The sequence below is a fragment of the Labrus mixtus genome, chromosome 15, assembly GCF_963584025.1.
Source record: "Labrus mixtus chromosome 15, fLabMix1.1, whole genome shotgun sequence".
NCBI lineage: Eukaryota > Metazoa > Chordata > Actinopteri > Labriformes > Labridae > Labrus > Labrus mixtus.
Genome location: NC_083626.1, coordinates 18,914,728 through 18,940,482, shown reverse-complemented (window position 1 = coordinate 18,940,482; position 25,755 = coordinate 18,914,728). Strand labels below are relative to the sequence as shown.

At 40.5% G+C, this 25,755-nt stretch overlaps 2 protein-coding genes across 2 annotated transcripts; one reads left to right on the top strand and one right to left on the bottom strand.

Moving 5' to 3' along the window:
* Window positions 1-151: 151 nt before the first annotated feature.
* Window positions 152-2,736, bottom strand: LOC132989467 (glucose-induced degradation protein 8-B homolog). Its single transcript, XM_061057125.1, has 5 exons — window positions 2,634-2,736; window positions 2,140-2,269; window positions 1,858-2,054; window positions 1,544-1,741; window positions 152-1,209 (listed from the first exon to the last, which is right to left on the bottom strand). Exons 2-5 carry the CDS (start codon window positions 2,255-2,257, stop codon window positions 1,036-1,038), a joined length of 687 nt encoding a protein of 228 aa, XP_060913108.1. The 5' UTR covers window positions 2,258-2,269; window positions 2,634-2,736; the 3' UTR covers window positions 152-1,035.
* Window positions 2,737-3,631: 895 nt separating this feature from the next.
* On the top strand, window positions 3,632-25,485 carry dnah12 (dynein, axonemal, heavy chain 12). The gene is made up of 73 exons (XM_061057913.1): window positions 3,632-3,843; window positions 4,006-4,093; window positions 4,188-4,214; window positions 4,318-4,507; window positions 4,624-4,687; window positions 4,782-4,940; window positions 5,055-5,250; window positions 5,616-5,804; window positions 5,915-6,068; window positions 6,157-6,248; window positions 6,657-6,835; window positions 6,939-7,074; window positions 7,192-7,317; window positions 7,404-7,538; window positions 7,673-7,866; window positions 7,949-8,192; window positions 8,298-8,483; window positions 8,574-8,774; window positions 8,883-9,077; window positions 9,174-9,295; window positions 9,383-9,518; window positions 9,590-9,736; window positions 10,004-10,123; window positions 10,379-10,535; window positions 10,637-10,809; window positions 10,902-11,054; window positions 11,158-11,397; window positions 11,678-11,923; window positions 12,026-12,145; window positions 12,281-12,390; window positions 12,519-12,702; window positions 12,838-12,978; window positions 13,068-13,151; window positions 13,359-13,547; window positions 13,671-13,790; window positions 13,957-14,145; window positions 14,217-14,368; window positions 14,559-14,697; window positions 14,825-14,991; window positions 15,122-15,377; window positions 15,539-15,835; window positions 15,997-16,175; window positions 16,368-16,560; window positions 16,681-16,842; window positions 16,935-17,129; window positions 17,371-17,504; window positions 17,591-17,753; window positions 17,869-17,949; window positions 18,033-18,209; window positions 18,308-18,439; window positions 18,558-18,647; window positions 18,733-18,873; window positions 18,976-19,217; window positions 19,299-19,446; window positions 19,554-19,699; window positions 19,822-20,036; window positions 20,130-20,322; window positions 20,429-20,621; window positions 20,739-20,911; window positions 21,155-21,295; window positions 21,389-21,547; window positions 21,635-21,930; window positions 22,012-22,265; window positions 22,351-22,491; window positions 22,614-22,751; window positions 22,833-23,066; window positions 23,176-23,364; window positions 24,099-24,202; window positions 24,293-24,497; window positions 24,615-24,752; window positions 24,856-24,947; window positions 25,045-25,112; window positions 25,289-25,485. Exons 1-73 carry the CDS (start codon window positions 3,632-3,634, stop codon window positions 25,474-25,476), a joined length of 11,913 nt encoding a protein of 3,970 aa, XP_060913896.1. The 3' UTR covers window positions 25,477-25,485.
* Window positions 25,486-25,755: the final 270 nt, after the last annotated feature.

Genomic DNA, 25,755 nt, shown 5'->3' with positions numbered 1-25,755 from the left:
TTAGGTAGTTTCATTCAAACAAGTTAGAACCAGACATCATACCTACTTTAATTGATTTGCTTGAATACATTTACCCAGTTACTTCTTTCCTCTGTTGCTGCACAAACTCTTAATTTCCAGAATTAAAAACACACCAAGCGTCGAGGTCATCTGATTTGCGCAGTTTAAAATTGAACTTTTATTGCAAAATAATATCCCATCAAAACAAAAAAGCACATCAAATTTAGCAAAAAGAGCTACTTATACATGTAAATAATCCATCTGTAAAGTTTCTCCATGTCTGTGGACATAGATGTATTTATTCACATCTTTAATAATCAGTGATATTTGATAACAGTATGAATCTCAGGCTGCTTTTATGCTTGGGCAGTCACAGTTTGCAGAAATCTTGCCCTGTTCCACTTGTTATATGCTACTGCAATGTGACTATGTGTTCCTCTATCTCAGCATATTTGTAAAATGTCAAGCAATAAAGCATTATGAGTCTAAAGCTGAATTTAACTTTCAATTTCACAGTAGTTCAAAACATCCCGAGTATCTCACTTTGCCTAGTGCCATCAAATAGATCACTTTCTAACAGACTATAGCTGAAATATTTGTGTTTTGTAAGAAAAAAAGGTTTGTGTGTATGTGTGGCAGTGCACATTAAGCAAACATTTTTTTTTCTGAAACGTCAAAGTTCGCCCCCTCTTAGTGGTCACACACCAAAAGTGACAGCCTAATTTAGGCTTCATTCACGTCCTCTTATGCAAGCAACTTTCCCTGCCAACAGACAGAAAAACTAGTGAACTCATTTTACATAAACAAATATGTAAATAATTATACCAAGTAAAATAATGGTCTGCATGTTACTTTTAGTGTGAGAAGTCATTTTGAAATGCCATCAATCCAGTTTGCACCTTCTAAGTTATTAAAGTATCAAAAAGCAACCCTTACAAAAAAGAAAAGGTTGAGCTCTCTATGAGTCAGTTTGTTGAGGGGTATAAATAGATAAAGGAAACGTGCCCTGTTGTGGTATGTTTTCACTGTGGGTCCTTATTTGGGGTCTTCAATGGTTCCCTTGCTGAGGTCTGTCATTTTGGGATACTTCACTTTCTTTTGGTCAAGTTCATTTTGAGCCCAAAGAAGCAGCTTCAGAAGTTTGGCCAGCTTGGGTGTTGACTCTCTGTTTTCATAGTCTAGCACACACTGATTCACTTCACTCCAGACCTGAAAGGCAAAGACATAAACATGGCATTGCTTTTTACATGGTCATTATTTAACAGAGGAAAATGTATAGACATAGAGCTTCATAGGAATTTCATTTTATTCGATACATTTGAAAATGAAATGCCGCCAATCCTAAACTAGTCTGCAAAATGCTGCATCAGACAGCTCCCGCATGCAGCAGAAAACATAACAACACTCATTGATTGGTGTTATCGTAAAATCCAGGTTTTACACAGATTAAAATGATCTATTCTATGTACTTTCTATAGAAATAAGGTTGGTAAAAGTGTAACCCGAGACTCGGCAGAGATTTACTTATATACTTTGACCTTACCTTTTGTCTCTGCATCATATTGAGCAGATCTCCAAAAGGTGACTCCTCGGGGTTGTCGAACGCCAGCAGGGCCAGTGTCCTCTCCATCTCGGTCAGACATTCTCGGCTCTCTTCGCCCTGCTCTGCTAACTGAGACTGAGCAAATTCAAGGGCCGCTTCAGTCTCCCTCAAACGAATCAGCTCAATCAGATGCTGCTGCTGCACACGCAAAAAAGAGCCACGGGAATGAAAATAACGGGAGTGGTAAGTTTTCCAGTAAAAACAAAGATGATGAGACGAGATGAAAACAAAATGACCATGAATCACAAGTTTACCTGTAGGTGAAAGTAGAGGTAACGGTTTGTATCCAGCAGTTCTGGGTGCAGACTGTTGATCAGTGCAATGGCATCCTGAATCTGTCCCTTCAAGATCATCTCTCTGATCTTGATTCTTTCATCTAGGGAATCCAAATCCACACTGGGCTCGATCCCTGACTCCATTCTGAACTTCTCTGCTGCCTCCTTGAAACCCTCTGTTGGACAAAAACCGAATTGAAACATTGCACGTTGACAAACTGAGAGCCAAATGTAAGTATCACAAATAAATCGGCACTTCACCTGTCACAAGGTAATTCATAATAAGCCTGTTCATGTCCGCTCTCTGAATGTGGACATTGTTGAGTTTATCCATCCACTCTTCCCTTGTTATGTCCTCCGGCTTCTCTGCATAACTCATTATGATATATTCCTTAAGGAGTACAGAAGTGTAGATTATGAGGTGACGAGAAGACATTTCTGGCACATATAATTTTTAACACATGAGAAGGATAATTATATAACGTTATAACGGTGTTAGTCTTTAGCTGTTCAGTTTGACAACGACACAGCACCGGAAATCCTACATCAAAACAGTTAGGGCCTACGATGAAAAACACAACATTGAAGCCAGACTTTCGAAAACACAAATCAAAACAAAGACAACTTTCACTCTTTCGTTTTCATAATATCGACTAAACACACCCAGAACTAGCGCTATCGTATTGCGTCCCCTTCCATCTCCACACGCAATTAGAAAGCTATGAAAAATGTAACGGCTATTTTATTCACATTACCTGAAAATTGTGTCGCTACTTCCCAGCAGTAGCTAGCAAGCAAGCGGAAGAAAGCAACTTCTTCTTCGCTTGTTTCCGGCTAACGCAAGCGACACGGCCGAACGTGCTGCCGCCCCCGTGAGCTGATCAGAAGCATTGCATGACTTCTTTTATCGGTGATTACTGCCTATAAAACGCCCTTGAGATGTAGTTTAAAACCACGATATTTTTTAGATTCATACGTTTTCAAATATCAAGATGTTCAGTGTAGACTACTGGTTGATGACACTAGATAGAAAATAATTCATTTATATTTTTAAGAACTTGGGACAAAATTTGTTGTAAAACATACATTAATCATTGTTTTTAGACAGGGTTATTTAAAGTTTGTGTATCTTTTTTTTGCAACTAGAAGCAGATTATTGGCAACATTTTGCGTTTTTGGTTTGTAATAAAATACTTGGCCTAGGCCTACAAGATACATTGTTTGGCCTAACCTATGGGCTTAACCCAATTACGATTTCTCACCAGTTAATAACTTTTCAATTTCATGTAGGCTACGTTATTTATTTCGTCTTGCCTATCTTCTCCGTTCCATATACTGCTGCTGACATAAACTTGAATATATTAGTAACAAGTGACAAGCCTAAGCCCCGCCTCCCTCTCCATGACTACAGTTTGCTGTTTCCACGGTAACGACGCTGTTAACTTCATTCTCAGAGATCCCTTCGGATGTTAAATTGGTTAACTTTAGTAAATGTACATGAGCAATTAACATACCTACCAAAGCGAGAAGATATTGAATCAAGGAGAGGATAAATTAGTCTGCTGTTTATCACTGCAACAATTCTATTCTTTAAACTATTGACTTTTACGACTGCGTCAACGCGTCAAATGTAGACTATGTAGTAGGCCTATAATGATAGCCTAACTTTGGTAAGCTTGGCAAGCATAGGCTACAACAAGTGTAGCTTTGGTTCATCTTCGCCTACGGTTCTTTCAGTGGCTTGTTGCCGGAGATGGCCACTTCTCCCGGACTATTAAAAGCCACAGCGGTGAAGGAGATATCAAAGTTTCCGGTCTTGCCCCCGATTGAAGGAACGCAGCAGCGGGATGAGGTTGCACAGGCCACTGCAGCAAAGGACGAGATAGCCCAAAGAATACGTGTTCAGAAGAAACTACTGCTGCACAGGAGGAGTAAAGTGCGACAACAACAACTCCATAAGATACTGTATGTTTCCAACTGAGCTATGGCAGCTTTAGCTACTTTGTCAGTCATAGCCAAATATATAATAGAATGATTCCTGCATATAATATGGAGTAAATAATAATAGGCTGTAGACCACTGGGGCTGTCCTGCAATGTCATGTTTTTGTTGGATTATTGATTACAGGATGTCAAGAGCAATCGAAACCTACAAACAGAGCAAAGAGATGGAAGCAGTTTGCAGCAATTCACCAGAGCCACAATTTCCACCTTCTGTATGGCAAATACAAATATACCTATCTCACATTTGAAATACAAATGTACATTTAAATATAGCCATAATGCATGTATTTTAATAATTCCTTGCAGATGCTCAGTGAGGAGCGGAAGCGAAGGGTAAGATACATTTTTGTTTTAAATCTGACCTCTTAAAAGAAGAAACACCATGTTTTAGTGTGTCATGCCTCTCTTATTTTTACTTTACTAATCTCATGCACAGATGAACCACATGTTTCTGAAGCGCTGTGTGGAGAGCAGCCCAGTGGCTCCAATCCAGCAGCATTGCATAGACTCCATTGTTGCCAGAGTTGCACATAAACTCCAAGAGACTCATAAGTCCAAAACACTTCTACAGGAGCTCTGCATGGAAGTCAGTAATGACTTCCACAGTGTGATCGTCAGGCACACAGGTATTGCCGTATTGTTATTTGAACAATATCACACTTTGTTATTTGTGGATTAATGTTTGCAGATTACATGTAGATGAAAGGTGAACAATGTCTCATACCATATTCACCTCCTTCAGTGGACACAGTACTAAAGAATCCACAGAAAGAAGGACCTAACTCAGGGGCAGCTACACAAACAGAGTGAGTGTCTTATGGAGACAAATGGTTTACAAAAATATATTCGTTTGTATTTTTTGGATGTCCATTCATGATATATAATTCAAATCTTTGGCAGACTTGTTGATTTCTCCCAACCCTGGCATCAAAGTTTTACCAGAAGCCGCAAGCTTATGCAAAAAAATCTACACGTTCTTCACCCCGTGATGCAAACCGTCCTTGATATTGGCTACGTGACTTTTTCTTCACTAATCCTGGTTGATCTCGCTGAATGTCGGTAAGTAAAGGAACTATGAATGCATGACACTTCAAAAATGATTGCAGAACTATAATACTGCCCGTGACAATTGAAGACTTCTTTTTGATTTGAAGTTTGTTTCTCCTGCATCAGGGCTTCAGGACCCGTAGACTGTAAGGGCCTGCAGAACAAAATGGCTGTGCAGTGTAAGAGGACAGAAGACCGTATCATGAATACCTGGTTTCCAAAAGTCATCAGCTTATTGACAAGTAAGGAAACACTGAGGAGAGTTAAAGAGGAGAAACAGGACTCCTTCTTCAGATGTGCATCAACCCTCATCTCAAATCAGGTAAGATATTGCTGACCGGAGTTTGACTTTGAGAAGAGCAAGAATAAAAAAGATTTGTTTAGATATTGTTTGTTTCCACATTTAAAAAATAAAACTTAATACACAAGTACATTTGTGCTGTTGTACTCTGCTTAGTTATATTTTTGGCAACCCATCTATTAGAAACACTGCAACATCTAAACCTGTACTATTAAACTGAATGTATAGCCCATCCTGATGCATATGTTTGATCTGGATTCTGTATTTAGTAGTTAATTCATTTTGCCATTTTTTGATAAAAAATAATGGAAACCATAGCATTCTTGATGTATGTTCCTTTTTGTAAAACACAACTTTCTGGACTTTTGTCTTCTGTAAATTCCCAGTTGAAATCGGTGCTTCATAAAAGTCTAGAGGAGTTTGTCGGTCTGTTTGATCCAAGCAATGGTCAGTGCCTGCTCGTCTTTCGCATGGCCTTGACCTTCGATGATGAAAAGATGGAAATTTATCCCACCTTACAAGATCTAAAAGCTGCTGTCTTTGAGATTCTTTATGCCATTACAAATACACTGCAGGTGGGTCATATGTAAAAGTCATTTCATGTAAAAAAAGACCACTTAAGGCCACCATCTTCATGTAAAATAGTATTTTGATCTATTCTTTTTATCTTAACATTGACTCACAGAAAGTACAGACCATCCAGTCATGGCTTCTACAAGGGGCATCATTTTTTGTGGATGCAAAGGTGGCCGATCACATTCTTTCTTGGGCAAAGGTCACTGTCAAGTCCGCCCTGTGCAAGAATCTAGAAGAACCTGACAAACATTTCCAGAACTATGGTGATATTTCCAGAATCAAATTATTTCCTATAATTGCCCCATGACTTTACATTTATTTGTTGCTGACTTTTTCTCTTTTATTTTGCAGTTGATAACTATGACTGGTTGGTCAATGGAACTGCTAAAGCTAGGGTGGAGAAATTCATGAAAGAGGAGCACTCTTTTGAGGAATACACTAAGGTAAGAAAAAAAGTCAAGTCTAATTCTAGCTGAATCTGTGTGTCATTTGTTCTTTTATTATTGAATTGAAAATCCGTCATCAGAAAATGAATACAATATTTGTTATTTTGTTTGTTTTTGTATTTTTCCATTTTTTTGCTCACATAAAAGCATTGCCTGCACCTCGCCGAGAGCACATCGTTCATTTTAATGCAATACATGACGCAGCTAGTTTTTGGTTTCATATTAATAATAATAAAAAAAAAAAATTACATAAAAAAACTTTTTTTTTGGGGCAATATGGGATTCTCAATTGAATATTATTAACAAGAAATTACAAACAGAATTTGCAGCATATGTCATGGACTTTCTGGCAATTCATCAGTTTTTCTGATGACTGTCAGTGTGTAATGTCACTTCTTTTTAAAGCAAGTGGAGGAGTTTCGTTCTCTGTCAAAGGAGATTAGCAGCCTCCCAGCCAAAGCCCACTTCACAATGGTCCATCTGGACTGTGAAGAGCTTAAGCAAGGCCTGGCCAACAAAGCCAAAAACTATGCTGAAATACTTCTGAAGAAACTCATCATCAGCCACCGAGAGCAGAATCTACAGTGAGTCACTTCCTGTAACATTCTTAAACAAAAAAAGAAACATTTCTCTGTGTTCAAAATGCTCTATTTTTTTTCTAACAACCCATTATGTGTCCGTTCAAAGGATCTGCTCAGAATTTGAAACCATCAGAGAGAAGGCTGTGAAAATACCAGAGACTACAGAGGAGATGACTGAGCTCATTGGTTACATTCATTTAATTAAGACAAATGGTATTGCACAACTTAATGAAAAAATAAAGGTTGGTAACCAGACTATTGGGTCTACATTATGTATACCACAGCATACCATATTTATGTCTGTAAACTCATATCATCAAAATTCTAACCTGATATACTACAACACTGTGTCCTGACAGGAAGCCTACTGCAGACTGACCTACCTCCTGCATGTCCACACCATTGAACCAGAGGATCAAGAACTGAATTCAACTCTCTTCCTCTGGCCACAGAAAATCCTCCATGCCTTTGAGCTCAATGATGAGGTAATGCCTCTCTATGTTTCACAATATTATATCATAGTTGCTTGTCATGGAGGGCCTGATTCTGGACAGTTTTGTCCCTTTTCCAGGTGCTGCAGAAAGCCAAGAAGAAAGGGCAACAGGAGTTGATTGCTAGAAGAGAAAGATTGATTGTTCAGCTGGAAAAGTTGGGTCGCAGGATAGAGGAGTTCCCATTGTGCTCTGAGCTGGATATGATGCAACAGGTGAGGTCTTAATGGAACTTTCAGACACATCCGTATGCATTCTTCCTAAATATAAAATAAAATATATAAATATACCACTCATATTTCTCAGTAATATGAAGATACTTACACTGTTTTTGTCACTTTTCGGGCAGTATATTAAGGATGTCAAAACAGTTCAGAAACTTCTCCAGGAGGCTGAGGAGACCATCGTCTTCATTAACAGACAGGAGGACTTTTACAAATGGGAGCAAACGTGTTACCCAGAGGTTGATGTCATCAGAGACAGCATTGAACCATATCATAAAGTGTTTGGACTTGTCCTGAAGTGGCAGCGCACAGAGAACAGGTTTTGAATTTAGCCTGACACATATTGTGCCGTAATCAAAACAATTACATGAACAATTACTAATGTTTCATTTTGCTAATAGATGGATGGACGGTTCCTTCCAGGATCTAGATGGCGAGAGCATGGAGGGTAAGGTGGATGATTTCTTAAGGGAGACCTTCAAGATGCTCAAGTTTTTCCAACAAAAACAGAATAAGACTGAGCAAGAAATGGAGAAGATGGCGGGGGCGACTAAGCGACGCGCTAGTGTGGATAGTCCTAGGAAGCAGGAAAGCCCCACAGTGTTTTTGTGCTCAACTGTTATGGAGCAAATCAAAGAATTCAAGGTAGTGTATGTTGTTTAAAATAGGTGATTTGATTATGTATTGTAGTATGATAAGTCTTGTTTTTTTTTAGCTAAACCATTCTGTGGAATGTGTTTGTGTCAACAGGAACACATCCCTGTAGTGTCAATCTTGTGTAATCCAGGCATCCGAGCTCGCCACTGGGAACAGATGTCAGAGGTAGTGGGGTTTGACCTCACTCCTGACTCTGGTACTACACTGCGCAAAGTTCTTAAACAGAACCTGACTCCATACCTGGAACAGTTTGAGTCCATCAGCGCTGCTGCTAGAAAAGTGCGAACTCCTAAAAACTAGTGTTCAGTGATCTTGAAATATCAAAAGAAAGTGCTACTTTTTGAATAACCACACCATGTGTCTCTACAGGAATTTTCCCTGGAGAAGGCTATGCAAACCATGTTGCATGTTTGGGATGGGATTTCTTTCCACCATCAGCCTTACAGAGAAACTGGAGTGTCAATTCTGACTGCCTTGGATGAGATCCAGACAATGCTAGATGACCAGATTGTGAAGACTCAGACTATGAGAGGCTCACCGTTCATCAAACCATTTGAAAACGAGATCAAGGTCAGGTTCAAATTCTAGAGAACTTATTTGCTGAATTATAAATAATAAATTCACATAATGCCTATTTGCAGTCCAGACGATATTTAACTGTTTGTTCTTTCACCTCAGCGATGGGAGAAGCGTCTTCTCCGAATCCAGGAAACCATAGACGAGTGGCTGAAGGTGCAGGCCCAGTGGCTCTATCTGGAGCCCATCTTCTCCTCTCAGGACATCATGCAGCAGATTCCTGAGGAGGGACGACTTTTCCAAACTGTTGACAAAAACTGGAAAGAAGTTATGAGGCATTGTGTAAAGGACTCAAAGGTGCTCTTGAAAAAGCTTTATTGTAACTAATTATTCTTTCCAAAGAGAAAGTTTGAAAGATGAATTGTTCTATTAACTGGTGATTTCTAATTGTAGATTCTGGCAGCTACCTCACTGCGCGGTTTGCTAGAGAAACTGCAAGATTCCAATAACCTCATGGAAACCATCATGAAAGGATTGAATGCATATTTGGAGAAGAAGCGTCTCTTTTTTCCACGGTAAGCAAAATCTTTTTAGAGAGCTTCTTTAACCAATCCTTTTTTTTAATATCACAGGTTTTGATACCTATTACTAATGTTGTGTAGGTTTTTCTTCTTGTCCAATGATGAAATGTTGGAAATCTTGTCTGAGACAAAGGACCCACTGAGAGTGCAACCCCACCTGAAGAAGTGCTTTGAGGGCATTTCCAAACTCGACTTCCTACCCAATCTGGATATCCAGGTAAGGCGGAAACATGTTGCATAACACGGTAGTTGATAAACTTTTACTAAATTCATATTATTTTACCACAGGCCATGTATAGTAGTGAGGGCGAGCGCGTACAGCTAATCCAGAATATCTCAACATCTGAAGCCAAAGGAGCGGTGGAGAAGTGGTTGGTACAGGTGGAGGATCTGATGATTCGCAGTGTCAGAGATGTAGTGGCTCGGTCCAGACTGGTAAGATCAGATCCCCTTAACTTAAATTATATAAAGTACTGTAATGTGTTTTCTCTTAAAACTCTCAATTAATGCATGTCCATGTGTCCTGTTTGTGCATGTGTGTACTTGAGGCTTATGTGTGTGATTTTACACCTTTGAATTAGTCGAGAATATATTCAATTAGAAAAAAAAATAATAATGTTGTGTGTGAATCATGTTCTACATTAGGACTTTCTAAACTTCTTCTTTGGGTGGTAATAAATGTGAATGCGGATGTATTTACAGGCTTATGCAGAAACTGCCCGGAGCCAGTGGGTGAAGGAGTGGCCTGGCCAAGTGGTGCTATGCACTTCCCAGATTTTCTGGACCTTGGAGGTTCATGAAGCCATAAGAGCAGGGGCTGATGTATGTTTTACCCCTTTTACTTTGAAAATTGACCTTTTCAAAATATGTTTTAGTTGTGATTAGACCTATTTTAAATCAACGAAACATTTACCAAAGAAGATTTTTTTCTTCTTAATTCAGTTACTAGTGTTGGACAGTGTAATACATTTTGATAACTCAGAACCATCTGTTCTTTATAATTTGAAGATTATGACATTCTAAAAAGATACTTAAGGTAAAATTGAAAGTTTAATGGGCTTTTTTTCTTTTTTGCAGGGTTTAAAGACCTACTACCAGCAACTCCAGAATCAGTTGAAAGACATTGTAGGGCTGGTGAGAGGGAAACTGCCCAAACAAACAAGGACCACTTTGGGAGCCCTGGTTACAATTGATGTCCATGCCAGGGATGTGGTCATGGATCTCCTTGAGAAAGGTGAAACACAATGCTGCGTAGACTGTAACAAGTAATACTGCAGTACAAAAATATTGACAAGAAAATATGTTAAAAATGTTTTTTCTGTTTTTTTTTTACAGGCATATCATGTGAAACAGACTTCCAATGGCTAGCCCAGCTTCGTTACTACTGGAACAATGACAATGTCCGTGTTCGCATAATTAACTGTGATGTTAAGTATGCCTATGAGTATCTGGGAAACTCACCACGTCTGGTCATAACTCCACTGACTGACAGATGCTACAGAACACTGGTATAATGTCTGACAAGTGGCTCACAAAGACATATTTCCTTTAATAATAATGATGAAGCAGATATTTCAATACTGAACTCCCTGTGTTTTAGATCGGGGCTTTCTACCTACATTTGGGTGGTGCACCTGAGGGTCCAGCTGGAACAGGAAAGACTGAAACCACAAAAGATCTCGCCAAAGCTCTTGCTGTGCAGTGTGTGGTCTTCAACTGTTCTGATGGACTTGATTACCTCGCTATGGGCAAAGTAACATGAGCAGATCATTTTGGATTCATGAATTGAATTAAATGCCATAATAATTATTGCAAATATAAGATTGAATCATTCACTTTGCTGCAATATCTCACAGTTTTTTAAAGGTCTAGCGTCATCTGGTGCGTGGGCATGCTTTGATGAGTTCAACCGCATTGAGCTAGAGGTGCTGTCTGTAGTGGCCCAGCAGGTTCTGTGCATCCAAAGGGCTGTCGAGCTGAAACTGGAGTATTTCGACTTTGAAGGGACAATGCTCAAACTCAATTCAAACTGCTTTGTGTCCATCACAATGAACCCTGGCTATGCAGGACGTTCAGAACTCCCGGACAATCTCAAGGTCTCCAATCATTTGAATAATGTTTGATCAGTCTTTGTGGGTCTGCTCTTTCAGATACAAAAAATATTGGCTGTTACTTCTTCTGCATAATGGATGATGTAAATCACTTTATTTGATCCAAATTCCTTGATTCATCCCAGTTTGCGTGCCAGCTTCATTCTATTCATTGTGTTGCAATGATCCAGTACAATGTAGCATGTCACAATGTAGCAAGAAGTGTGTGACTGACAAACAGCAGCAGGGACACCTGATCTTAAGTTTCTTTTGTTTCTCTGCACAGGTGTTATTCCGAACAGTGGCCATGATGGTCCCAAACTATGCCCTAATCGCAGAGATCTCTCTGTATTCTTACGGCTTCCTCAATGCCAAACCACTGTCAGTTAAGATTGTGATGACCTACAGGCTCTGCTCGGAGCAGCTGTCCTCCCAATTCCATTACGATTATGGCATGAGGGCTGTCAAAGCTGTTCTTGTGGCTGCAGGAAATCTCAAGCTCAAGTTTCCTGATGAGAATGAGGACATACTGGTATTAGTGCTGAAATCCAGTTATTCCAGACATATGATTGTTTTCCCGACAAGTGAAACATTGTTGACCCCTTCTCTTTCTTCAAAATGTTTTAATATTCAGCTCCTGAGGTCAATAAAGGACGTCAATGAGCCCAAGTTTCTGTCCCACGACATTCCACTGTTCAATGGAATCACAAGTGATTTGTTCCCGGGCATCTCTCTCCCTGAGGCCGACTATCAGGTCAGAGATTTTGTCACCCTGTTTCATTCTTTAGTCTTTAATCTAACAATGGCTATGTTATGTCGTTATCAATATTATATCAACATATTGTAAACTGCTTTTGAAATCAGTGGGTTTCTTTCATTTCCTTTGCAGCTGTTTCTGGAAGCTTCAGAGGAGTGCTGTAAGAATCACAACGTTCAGCCAACACAGGTTTTCTTAGAGAAGATGATCCAGACGTATGAGATGATGATAGTCAGACATGGGTATGTTGTATTTCAATTTAGTGGTTTGTATGTTTGCATATACATCACATTTAACACTCATGTACCTTGGCTTTAAGGGAATACATCAGAAGCATAATACTGTATGAGAGTATTTTTCTCTTTACCAGGTTTATGCTTGTGGGAGAACCTTTTGCTGGAAAGACCAAAGTGCTTCATGTTCTAGCTGACGCACTGACTCTCATGAATGAAAGAGGGTACGGCGAGGAGGAAAAGATCATCTACAGGACATTGAACCCAAAGTCCATCACCATGGGACAGCTCTTTGGACAGTTCGACCTAGTTTCCCATGAGGTAGACCTTTGCTGTATACCCTCTTAAATTTTGTATCGCAGATTAAATAGAAATATTTGATCTGTAAAGCTAATTTTGAATGGAAGACAGCAGGAGGCCCTTCCAATCGTTTTACTCTTTCCCCCCTATTATTAGTGGACAGATGGGATTGTGGCCAACACATTTCGTGAGTTTGCGTCTGCTGACACATCGGATCGTAAGTGGGTGGTGTTTGATGGCCCTATTGATACACTGTGGATTGAGAGCATGAACACTGTGCTGGATGACAACAAAAAGGTACACACCACACAGTAAAAACCTTTCACTTTTTCTATTCAAGTTTTTTTTCACATGTACTTCAGGTGGCTTTTCCTTTTCCTCCACAGTTGTGCCTGATGAGTGGTGAGATCATCCAGATGTCCAATCAGATGAGTCTAATTTTTGAAGCCATGGATCTATCACAGGCCTCTGTGAGTTTGTTGTTTGAAGTTGAATTAATCATTAAGCTTTTGCAAGTTAATTTAATCAATGGTGTACATTTTAAGCTCCATCTATGCTAGTCAAGATGCACACATTTTTATTAGCCAGTGGAAGGAACCTCTCTAATTGCATGATTGACAGGATTTACTTGGATAATATCATACTTTTGTTTGTTTGGTTATTTCCTACCACTGCAGCCTGCCACAGTCAGCAGATGTGGTATGATTTACATGGAGCCGTCTCAGTTGGGCTGGGAGCCCTTAGTAATTTCCTGGATGAACACTCTTCCTGATGCTCTTCAGAGCCCTGACAACCGCTCCCTGCTGCTGGAGCTCTTCCACTGGCTGCTGCCGCCTGCTCTCAGGATTCTGCGTAAACACTGCAGAGTAAGTGACCCCAGGCCCCAGAAAAAACCGAATGCATATATCTGTGGAAGTTTTAAACATTGAAGTTTATCGGTAAATAAAATACAGAATTTTTGACAAACTGATGTATGGTTTTGTTTACAGGTGGTTGTTTCCACTAACAACAGTAACACTGTGGTGTCCTTGTGTCGACTCTTTGAGATGCTTCTCACAAACCCTGTACAGAAAGCTCCAGGGGATAAAAATATTTGCACCTGGATCATGGTAAAAGGACTGTTTTTTCTTTGTTGTTGTTTTTTTGTATTTACATTAAAACCATTTCTATTATAACCTTGCTTTGAAAATCCACATCCACACTCCAAGACAATACTCTTTGCATTTCAGTAAATAATATTTTTGTTCAACATCTTCTCTACCTTTGTAACTACAGGCAGGTTTTGCCTTCGCCCTGGTCTGGTCTGTGGGTGGCAGCTGCGATGCAGACAGCAGAGAAAGGTTTAGTGAATTCTTCAGGGGGATTGTGTCAGGAAAGGAAGAAGAACATCCTTTCCCTGCCGCTGTGGGGAAATGGGAGTGTCCAATGGACGAGAAAGGCCTGGTGTATGACTATTTCTATGAGGTAATTACATCACTCAGAGGTTTTTCAGTTGTGTGTAAATCAGGTTGAATAAGGTTGTAATCTCTGAACAGTTCAAAGGAAAGGGTCGCTGGATTCACTGGAATGATGGCATCAAGAATGTCAACCTGGGGGACAAAACCACCAAAGTGCAGGAGATCATTGTTCCCACCATAGATACAGTTCGTTACACCTACCTCATGGATCTTTGCATCAGCTATGGAGTGTAAGTATTCTATGGGGGCATGGTGGAACTCATATACAAATGCTCAAAGTGCATTATCACATGACATCATTGATTCTACCTCTACTATATACTTTATATATTTATTTCTATATAATATTTCTCATTTCATTTTACATTTCTTTCACTTTGAATAGAGTTTGGCAAATGTTTCCTCCCTTTCTCTCAATAGACCTCTGCTGTTTGTTGGTCCTACTGGCACAGGAAAGTCAGTATATGTGAAAGAGAAGCTGATGAACAATTTGGACAAAGACCGCTATCTACCTTTCTTCATCAATTTTTCAGCTCGGACTAGCGCCAACCAAACTCAGGTTCGCATTAAGAAAGTCTAGATGACGGAACGTTCACCCAGAAACAAATATTTGGCTTGCTAGGAATACGTTACTAGATGTAATTGTCTAACAAGTAAGTGGCTGTTCTATATCTGATATTTTCTAGAACATCATCATGTCCAGGTTAGATAAGAGAAGGAAGGGGGTGTACGGCCCCCCCATGGGAAAGAAGTGTGTCATCTTTGTAGATGACATGAACATGCCTGCGCTGGAACAGTTTGGAGCTCAGCCACCAGTGGAACTACTTCGACAGTATATGGACCATGGAAACTGGTTAGAACCATCCACTATTAGATGGATTTTTTAAAATTATATATATTAAAAAGGAAGACGACGATATTAATTTCATTCAAGAAGCGTAAGCATTGTTCAGCACACTTCCTTATCTGTTTTCCTCTGGCAGGTATGATCTGAAGGATACCTCCAGGATCAGTCTTGTTGACCTACAGTTCATTGCAGCTATGGGTCCCCCTGGTGGTGGAAGGAATGCTGTGACATCCCGCTTTCTTCGGCACTTCAACATATTTAGCATTAACGCATTCAGTGATGACACCATGGTTCGCATCTTCTCCAGCATTGTAGCTTTTTACCTGAAAAACAATGAATTCCCACCTGCATGTTTTACCATTGGCAGCCAAATAGTGACAGCAACAATGGAAGTGAGTCCCCTGAAAAACACAGAGATATCATAATTACTGTTCAATCTCGACTGATAGATTTGTTTTAAATGTGTTGAAGACTCTTCTGAATCATATTTTATCTTAAAAAAAACAATGTTTTTTTTGCTTGTGTCCTTTTTTTTTTTTTTACATTTCCAAAGGTGTACAAGAAAGCCATGGAGAATCTGTTACCAACTCCGGCTAAGTCTCACTACACCTTCAACTTGCGGGACTTCTCACGCGTTATCCAGGGCTGCTTGCTGCTTAAGAAGGGTTCTCTGGAGAACAAGCGCACGATGATACGCTTGTTTGTCCATGAGGTGCTCCGCGTCTACTATGACCGCCTGGTGGATGACAAAGATCGAGCATGGCTCTACCAGCTGATGAACGGCATCCTCAAAGAACACTTCAAAGAGAACTTTGACCAGGTGTTTGAACACCTGAAACAAGGCGGTAAAGTAAGTTAAGATACATTTAAATTTTCTGTAGCATCATGTGCCTAAAAAATATTTAGTTTTACTTTTCAAAAATGTAAGTATGTTTTCTAAAGGTAAATATATAAGTATGTATATTAAACAAATAGAATAAGCTATATGTTCTCCCTTCATATGTTTTTCAGCTGGTTGAAGAAGACATGCGGAATCTTCTGTTTGGCGACTACATGAACCCTGACCTGGAGGATGATGAGCGTTTGTACGCTGAGGTGCCATCAATGGACAGCTTTTCAAATGTAGTGCAGTCTTGTCTCGAGGAATACAACCAAATGCACAAGAATCACATGAACCTTGTCATCTTTCGGTAATCATATTTGATATTATTGCTTATTATTGCTGATTATTATAAGGTATTTATTATGAAGGTACAACTATTATTTCAAAATGACTGGACGATTGACTGTACATCCAACCAAATAACATAAGCCTGAATACAAAAAGTAAATAAAGTCATACTTTTGTAACTATTTCTCTCTATAAAACCTGCATCACGCAGGTATGTCCTTGAGCATCTGTCTCGTATCAGCCGTGTGTTGAAGCAGCCGGGAGGTAATGCCTTACTAGTGGGAGTGGGAGGCAGTGGACGCCAGTCAATCACCCGTCTGGCGACATCCATGGCCCACATGACCATGTTCCAACCAGAGATCTCTAAGAGCTACGGCATCATTGAGTGGAGAGATGACCTGAAGGTCAGATTTGTGGCAACCGGCAGACCACTTTGCCCTATTTTGATTCCTGCTTATGATACATATGCATTTAAAACAGTTGTGTAAGACTTTGACAACATTCTACCTTTTCTTATATTTAAGATGCTGCTGAAAAATGCTGGGGTGAAAGGTCAGAAAACCGTGTTCCTGCTAACTGATGCTCAAATCAAAGATGAGGCTTTTCTAGAGGATGTGGACAGTGTGCTGAACACAGGGGAGGTTCCCAATCTGTTTGCAATAGACGAGAAGCAGGAGATCATGGAGGTATTTGTTTAGCCCCATAGAACAGTATATATCTTTTGTAAATCAATATTCATTTATTTTTACTGTCTTTTTCCTGATCTTTCTGTCTTCAGACAGTACGTCCTATTGCCCAGGCTGGTAATAAGAACTTGGAGTTGAGTCCTTTGACTCTGTTTGCCTTCTTTGTGGCGCGTTGTAGAGAGAACCTGCATATTGTTGTGGCCTTCAGTCCTATTGGAGATGCCTTTCGAAATCGCCTCCGCCAGTTCCCGTCCCTTATCAATTGCTGTACCATTGACTGGTTCCAGGTGAGTTACTGACATTAGGAATCCATTTGCCTTTTGTGGTTTTTTTGTAGTAATAGCAGTAGTAAAATGTATTGCCAAAGAAATGACCGAGAAAACTGTCAACCAATTTGTGTCAGCTAATCAGAGTTCAAATTAAAAAAAAAAAAACATAATAAGAGGAAAAGATAGGTTAGCTAATAGACACTAGTATCGAGGGAGCCAGCAGTAATATCAACGTCATCTCTTTTTGCTGCCCTGACAGCCATGGCCAGAGGAGGCTCTTGAGCGGGTAGCCAACTCCTTCCTGGAGTCATTGGAGATGAGTGAAAATGAAAGGAAGGAAGTGGTACCCATCTGCAAGACATTCCATACCTCTGCCAAAACTCTCTCTCATCGGTATGACTAGGGTTTATTTATGACTTGGACATTCAAAAGGTTAAGGATTTTTACAAGCCCTTCATTTCACTGATGTTTTATTGCAGATTCCTCTCTGAACTGGGTCGCCATAATTACGTGACACCCACATCCTACCTGGAACTGATTGCAGCTTTCCGGCTGCTTCTCACTCAAAAAAGAGATACTGTCATGAAAGCAAAACAGAGGTATACCAACGGTCTGGATAAACTAGCCTTTGCTGAATCTCAGGTATCTGCAGCATCATTTTTATTTATTTATTTGACCTGATTTTGTTTTTGTCCATTTATTACAAAATGTTCAGCATATATTTCTACGTCTTATTTTTATTGATGTTCGTCTGCAGGTTGGTGAGATGAAGAAGGAGCTTGTAGACCTACAGCCCAAACTGGAACAGGCAAAAATAGACAACACCAAAATGATGAAGGTGAAAGAATGACTTCATTTGCAGCACTATTAACTGAGAGTATACAAAGAAATTGAAAACTGACTAAATGTGATGACTTTAAGGTGATTGAGGTGGAGTCTGTAGAGGTGGAGGCTAAAAGTAAAATTGTACGTGTTGATGAGGAAGCAGCAACTATAAAAGCCGATGCGGCTCAGGCTCTGAAGAATGAGTGTGAGAGTGACCTGGCCGAGGCCATCCCTGCCCTGGAGGCTGCTCTCTCCGCCCTGGACACTTTGAAGGTGAGAAATCCTTCAGGTGCTGCATTGTGATAACTTAATCTACTCAGACTATCACAGTTTATACAGTTCAGTAAATTGAGCTGCCTGTTTCCTTTCAGCCCTCTGATGTGACAATTGTAAAGTCGATGAAAAATCCCCCTTCAGGGGTGAAGCTGGTCATGTCAGCTGTGTGTGTGATGAAGGACATAAAGCCGGATAAGATAGCTGACCCAGCTGGGACTGGAAAAAAGGTTAGACTGCATAAAATCATATCTTAAAAGGAAATCATCATTTTTTGCTGCTTATTTGTGGCCACTTAAAACATTATTAAACCTCACCTTACTAAAAACATTTCACATTTTTTGCCAGGTTTTGGACTACTGGGGTCCGAGCAAGAAGCTACTGGGTGACATGAACTTTTTACGAGATCTTAGAGTATATGACAAAGACAACATTCCTGTGAGTGTCTAGAAACTAAGTTCTACATGTATTATTTCATACTTTGCTTGTATTCAGCAACTCTTACATTTTTCTTTTGCTGCAGGTCCATGTGATGCAAAAGATCCGTAGTGAGTACATGACTAATCCTGAATTTGAGCCCAGTATAGTGGCAAAGGCGTCCTCTGCAGCAGAGGGCCTTTGCAAGTGGATCAAAGCAATGGAGGTGTATGACAGAGTGGCAAAGGTGCAGTGATTTTGGCTTTGAATGGATTTGTTTTTATCTTGACAGAACATGCTTACATGCTTCCGCTTGTTCTTTGATTGCAACCCTTGTCTTTGGCTTTAGGTTGTGGCTCCTAAGAAGGCAAACCTTGCAGAGGCGCAGGAGTCGCTAGCTGCTACCATGGCCCTGCTGGACCAGAAGAGAGGTGAACTAAAGGAGGTTGAAGACCGTTTGGGTGCCCTTCAGAAAACCTTTGAGGAGAAGACAGAGGAGAAGGCCCAGCTGGAGTTCCAGGTGGATTTGTGTGCCAGGAAGTTGGAGAGGGCAGAGAAACTTATTGGTGGTCTGGGCGGAGAGAAGACCAGGTCAAAATGAAGCACATATACGTTCTATTAATTGTTCTGAAAAATAGAACTATTACTAACTTAATTAATTTTGTCCTGTAGATGGTCTAAGGCAGCAGATGATCTGCAGAGCACATATGACAACCTGACTGGAGACGTTCTCATTTCCGCTGGGGTCATCGCTTACCTGGGGGCCTTCACTGCTGGCTTCAGACAGGACTGCACCAAGTCATGGACTAAACTCTGCCAAGTAACAGTCCTCCAGTTCTCTTTGAAGACTTTTTCAGTGACTTAATTTTAATTCAGACATATTTAATTAGTTAATCTTTTTATTTTACCCTCCCTTAATATCTCTAGTCCAAGAAAATCCCATCATCAGATGACTTCTCCCTCAGTAAGACCCTGGGAGATCCTATTAAGATTAGGGCCTGGAAAATTGCAGGCCTTCCCAGTGACTCTTTCTCTATCGATAATGGTGTCATTGTCAGTAATTCACGAAGATGGTGAGTCTGTGTTGTATGAATGTTTTGATGTTAAATCTCTTAATTCTTACAACAGAAAAATACACAGGGGTTTACAATTGAACCAAAGATTTGTCTCATCATCAATGTTTGTGTTATTGAAGGCCCCTAATGATCGACCCTCAGGGTCAGGCCAACAAGTGGGTGAAGAATTCAGAGAAAGACAACAACCTGAGTGTGATCAAGCTGACAGATGGGGACTACATGAGAACTTTGGAAAACTGCATTCAGTTTGGAACACCTTTGCTCCTGGAAAATGTAGGGGAGGAGCTGGACCCATCGCTGGAACCATTGCTGCTCAAACAAATCTTCAAACAAGGTGCTTTGAGTCACTTTAGGCTGTTGGGGCAATTCAGAGTGTGATTCTGAAAAAGGATTGTGAAAATTCTAAGTTATTGTTTGATTCACCTAGGCGGTGTGGATTGCATCAGGCTTGGGGAGAGTGTTATTGAATACTCCTGTGAATTCCGTTTCTACATCACCACTAAGCTGAGGAACCCACACTACCTACCAGAACTGGCTACTAAGGTATCTCTGCTTAACTTCATGATTACCCCAGAGGGCCTGGAGGACCAGCTACTTGGGATTGTGGTCGCCAAGGAGAGGTAGCAAACTAAAAAAAATGTCATGTAGTTATCCTGTTAAAATACTTCTTTTCTTTTTTTTTTTTTTTTTTTTAAAGAATATCTCTGCTCCCCATTTTCCCTACAGGCCAGAGCTGGAAGAGGAGAGAAATGCACTAATCCTGCAGTCAGCTGCTAATAAGAGACAGCTAAAGGAAATTGAAGACAAGATCTTGGAGACACTGCAGTCGTCTGAGGGAAATATCCTGGAGGATGAAAGTGCCATTGAAATTCTGGACTCTGCTAAAATCATGTCCAATGAGATTACCAAGAAACAGCAGGTGTGGACAATGCAAACATAACTATTTAGTGTTCTCTAGAGAAAACCACACCTGTATTTTGAATATGAGGAGAGTGACATTTGGTGATATAACTTCTTTCTGTTACATGTTTTACAGATTGCAGAGAAGACAGAGATCAAGATAGCAGAGTCTAGAGAAGGTTATAGAGCCATAGCCAAGCACTCCTCCATCCTGTTCTTTAGCATTGCTGATCTCACCAACATAGACCCCATGTACCAGTACTCTCTCAGCTGGTTTGTCAACCTCTACATTAACTCTATTCAAGACAGGTGAGTGATGCACATGAAGGGAACACTGCTGTGTCCCTAAGATGGTAAACATTTAGTCAAATTTGCTGGGACTTCATGACTTAACCAGAAGTTCAAAAAACATTATTCTCAATCTGTATAACATTATCACACTTTATTTAACCATTGGACAAATAGGAGGATTATTGAAGACAACTTGGTTATAGGTTCATGCTTTAATCATGAAGTTTTGACGCTTTCTTTGTTTTATCTATTAATCATCAGTAACAAGTCCAAGATCCTTGAGCGGCGGCTTCGATACCTGATTGATCATTTCACCTATAACCTCTACTGTAACGTCTGTCGCTCTCTTTTTGAGAGGGACAAACTTCTCTTTTCATTCCTCCTCTGCAGCAATCTTCTGTTGTAAGTTTTGAAGCTGGTGATTTGATGAATCAGTCACATTATTAGAATTTGAGCTTTAAACCACATAGTGCAAACTTGTTTTTTTCTACCTAGGGCAAAAAAGGAGATTGAATACTCTGACTTAATGTTTCTACTGACTGGAGGAGTTGGTCTGCAGAACACTATTGCCAACCCAGACCCCAGCTGGCTACAGGACAAGAGCTGGGATGAGATTTGTAGAGCCAGTGATCTGCCTAGCTTACAAGGAATTAAGTAAAAAAGCATCACCAATCACAAACTCAACCAACCAAAAATTCCTTTTTGCGTAATGGAGGGACCTAACTCTTTTTTATTCCACAGAGAGGCTTTCATCAAAAGCCCAGAAGACTTCAAGCCCATTTATGACAGCAAAGAGCCATGCAACACTCCTCTGCCCACTCCCTGGTGTGAAGAACTTAATGAGCTGCAAAAGATGATCATTGTTCGATGTCTCAGGCAGGACAAGATAGTGCCAGCTGTGACTCAATACGTGACTGGCAAACTGGGCAAGAAATTTGTCCAGCCCCCTCCCTTTGACCTGAGTAAAAGCTACTTGGACTCAAACTCCACCATCCCTCTTGTGTTTGTGCTGTCCCCGGGAGCGGATCCCATGGCTAGTAAGTCCTAAAGTGACAATGATTGACTGTCAAAGATGCAACCCCCTGAAAGTAATCAGAGATTACAATATCCCCCTACAGGCTTATTGAAGTTTGCCAATTACAAAAACATGGATGGTGCCAAGTTCCAGTCCATCTCTCTGGGGCAGGGCCAGGGACCCATTGCTGCCAAAATGATATCCACCGCCATGCAGGACGGGACGTGGGTGTGTTTGCAGAACTGTCACCTGGCTGTTTCCTGGATGTCCACCCTGGAGAAAATCTGTGAGGATTTCAGTCCAGCAACATGCCACCCTGACTTTCGACTTTGGCTCACAAGCTACCCTTCAGCCAAAGTAAAGTTGAATGCATATTATTACTTTACCAACTTTAAACAATAATAAGGAGCTTTGATATGATTATAATCTTTCCCGACATCAGTTTCCAGTGACCATCCTGCAGAATGGGGTGAAAATGACTAATGAGCCTCCTACTGGACTCCGCCTCAATCTCTTGCAGTCTTACTTGTCAGATCCTGTTTCTGACCAAAACTTCTTCAATAACTGCCCCGAAAAAGAGCTGGTGAGTTGACGGGAAGCTCAATTACATGTTGTGTGCATTAGAAATTGCATTTGATGATCAAGTTGGTCTTTTGTATTAAGTCATTGTGTTTCATTTTTTCTGTATTCTCCTCATCTCATTAGATTTGGGAGAAGCTACTGTATGGCCTGTGCTTCTTCCATGCTCTTGTTCAGGAAAGAAAGAAGTTTGGTCCACTGGGCTGGAATATTCCCTATGGTTTTAATGAATCTGACCTACGTATAAGCATCCGACAGCTACAGGTATTCATTAATTCATTCTCTGAGACCAAGTTGTTACAATCCCAGGAATCTAAACTGTATTGTGCATTTTTCCCTCTTTAGCTATTTGTGAATGAATATGATAAGGTTCCCTTTGAGGCTATATCTTACCTGACTGGAGAGTGTAACTATGGCGGCCGTGTGACAGACGACTGGGACAGGCGGCTCCTGTTGACCATCTTAGCAGATTTCTACAACAAGGACATCATTAAGACACCTCGCTACCCCTTCTCACCTAGCGGTGAATACCACGCCCCACCCAAATCCAACTATGAGGACTACATTGAATTCATCAAGGTAAAGCCACCTGAGATATCAAAAATAAACAGCAAAATACATTTTGTTTATCTTTTTATGTAACATAGTGACTTACAAACTGAGAAGTATTAACTTTATTTTGTTGCAGGAACTTCCATTCAGCCAGCATCCAGAGGTTTTTGGGATGCATGAAAATGTAGACATTTCTAAAGATCTGCAGCAGACAAAGCTGTTGTTTGATTCCCTGCTGCTTACCCAGGGTGGAGGAGCTAAGGGAGGTGGTAGCTCTGGGAGCGACAACACACTGTACGACATAGCAAATGACATACTTACCAAGGTAAAAGCTTTCCACATCCCTTTTACATTCAGGCATTTTTAGCTGTGTGGTAGTGAGGTTTGGGGAAGGCAGTGACGATTAGTTCACTATGGTCAAGACAGAAATAGCCCAACAAGTAACAGATGGATTTCCATTTATTTAGTAAATGTTAGCAGGCTGGGGCGCTGGTTTAGCTCAGTTGGTAGTGCAGGCGCCCCATGTACAGAGTCCTCAATGCACTGGTTGCTGGATTTTTCCCTGTTCCTGATGCTATTTGGTTCATGTCCTCCACCCACTCTTTCTCCCAGATCTGTCTCTCCATTGCAGTCCAAGCTAATAAAGGCAGAAAAAGAATCTCTTCAGGGGGAAGCAGGCTTCCATGCTAATTTAACATACATTATACTTGTTACAACTGTTAGTTTATTATATACCATTTTCATTGCTAGCCTGTTAGCATGCTGTAAGCATTTAGATAAAAACACTTGTGTTCCCAAATGCAGCCCTACAGAGCCTATTGCTACAGACTCTTAGTCTTCTCATGTAAACACAAATGATGATTATCTGTTGTGAGATAATTAAAATGTTTTAAAACTTTTAAAGTTGAGTTGAACTTTTTAGTGGAAGGTACAGATGGCACAAGTGCAGGAGTAAACTTCTGTTCAATATCCTCCTATTAAGTGTTTCCCTTTTTATGGTTATTTGCTGCATGCACTCCATTGTATATTTTTTTAACCAGCTGACATATATTTCAACAGCTTCCCACTAACTTTGACACAGAATCAGCTCTGTTGAAGTTCCCAGTGCTCTATGAAGAGAGCATGAACACTGTACTGGTCCAAGAGATGGAGCGCTACAACACGTATGAACTAACAGCCCAGTGCAGAACTTTGAGACGCACAGTTCACCATCAACTATGTCTTTACTGCTGTTCTTTTTTTTTTTCTCACAGGCTGTGTAGTACCATCCGTGTGAGTCTACAGAATCTGTTGAAGGCCATCAAGGGCTTGGTGGTGATGGATGCAGAGCTGGAGGCAGTTGCGGGCAGTCTGATTGTGGGCAAAGTCCCAGAGAAATGGGCCAAGCGCTCTTACCCCAGCCTCAAGCCTTTAGGCAGCTACATTACAGACTTTCTCTCAAGGCTTAAGTTTCTGCAGGTGAGACTACATAGGAAAGATTCTATCAAGGAAAACTGGAGAAACAACTTTGATTATATGGAAACTCTGTGTTTGTCTAGCAACTTATAATCACACTTTTACTTTGTGTGTCTACAGGATTGGTATGAAGCAAATAAACCGAACGTGTTCTGGCTGTCTGGCTTCTTCTTCACCCAGGCATTTCTGACTGGCGCTATGCAGAACTACGCCCGAAAATACCACATCCCAATTGACCTGCTAGGCTTTGAGTATGAGGTTAAAAGAAACACTTTGAATCCCTGTAGCTTCTCTCTAAATATACTCTCCTAGCCCGCCAAGTATACTTATCTTCAGATTTGCTCTTGACTTACACTAACAGGTTCTTCCTATTGATGAGTCAGACACATCGCCAGAGGACGGGGTTTATGTAAATGGAATGTTTCTTGATGGAGCTCGGTGGAACAAAGAAAGGTAGCGGTTCTTACCTGGGTTATTTAAAGGCAAATCATTTACATAGTGGAGATGAAGAATATTTTATAAACATTATTTCTTCCCTGCCTATCTTTAGTGGAGTTCTGGCTGAGCAGCATCCCAAAGTCCTGTTTGACGTAATGCCAATCATCTGGATAAAACCAAGTAAGTAACATCACAGCCCTGTATCACATGTTTGACTAATTAAATGCAAGTATTTCACGTTTTTGTGTGTCTGTTTCATCAACTTTTAATTCATTCCTAGTCTTATTTCCTCTTTCTTATCCTGTCTCACTGCTCCTTAATTTCTTTGTCTCTTTGCTTCTTTCTCTCCCCTGCAGCTCAAAAGAGCACCAGTCAGCAGAAGCTGTTTGTCTGCCCTCTCTACAAGACGAGTGAGAGGAAAGGAACACTCTCTACCACAGGCCACTCCACAAATTTTGTCATATCCATGACGTTGCCCACTAGCAGGCTCCCTCAGCACTGGATCAAGCGTGGTGTTGCCATGCTCTGCCAGCTTGACGACTGAGTTCAGACAATAAATGCTTCATCAAAATGTCCTGCTCATTTACTATGTTAAATAAAACTTCAAATCAGTTGGGCACAAATCGGTGTATGGTCAACTACCGGTATAGTTCTTCAACATAAAAGTGTACTCTGCATTAGTTTCATGACATACCAAACCTGAGAAGCATTTTGCATGCAGCCTTTTATTAAATCCCTGCACATAACTTCTATGTTAATTCCCCATGTGGGCCTGTAGTTCATAATCTTCCTGGTGTACTGCAGCTCTTTTGCATTAACTAGT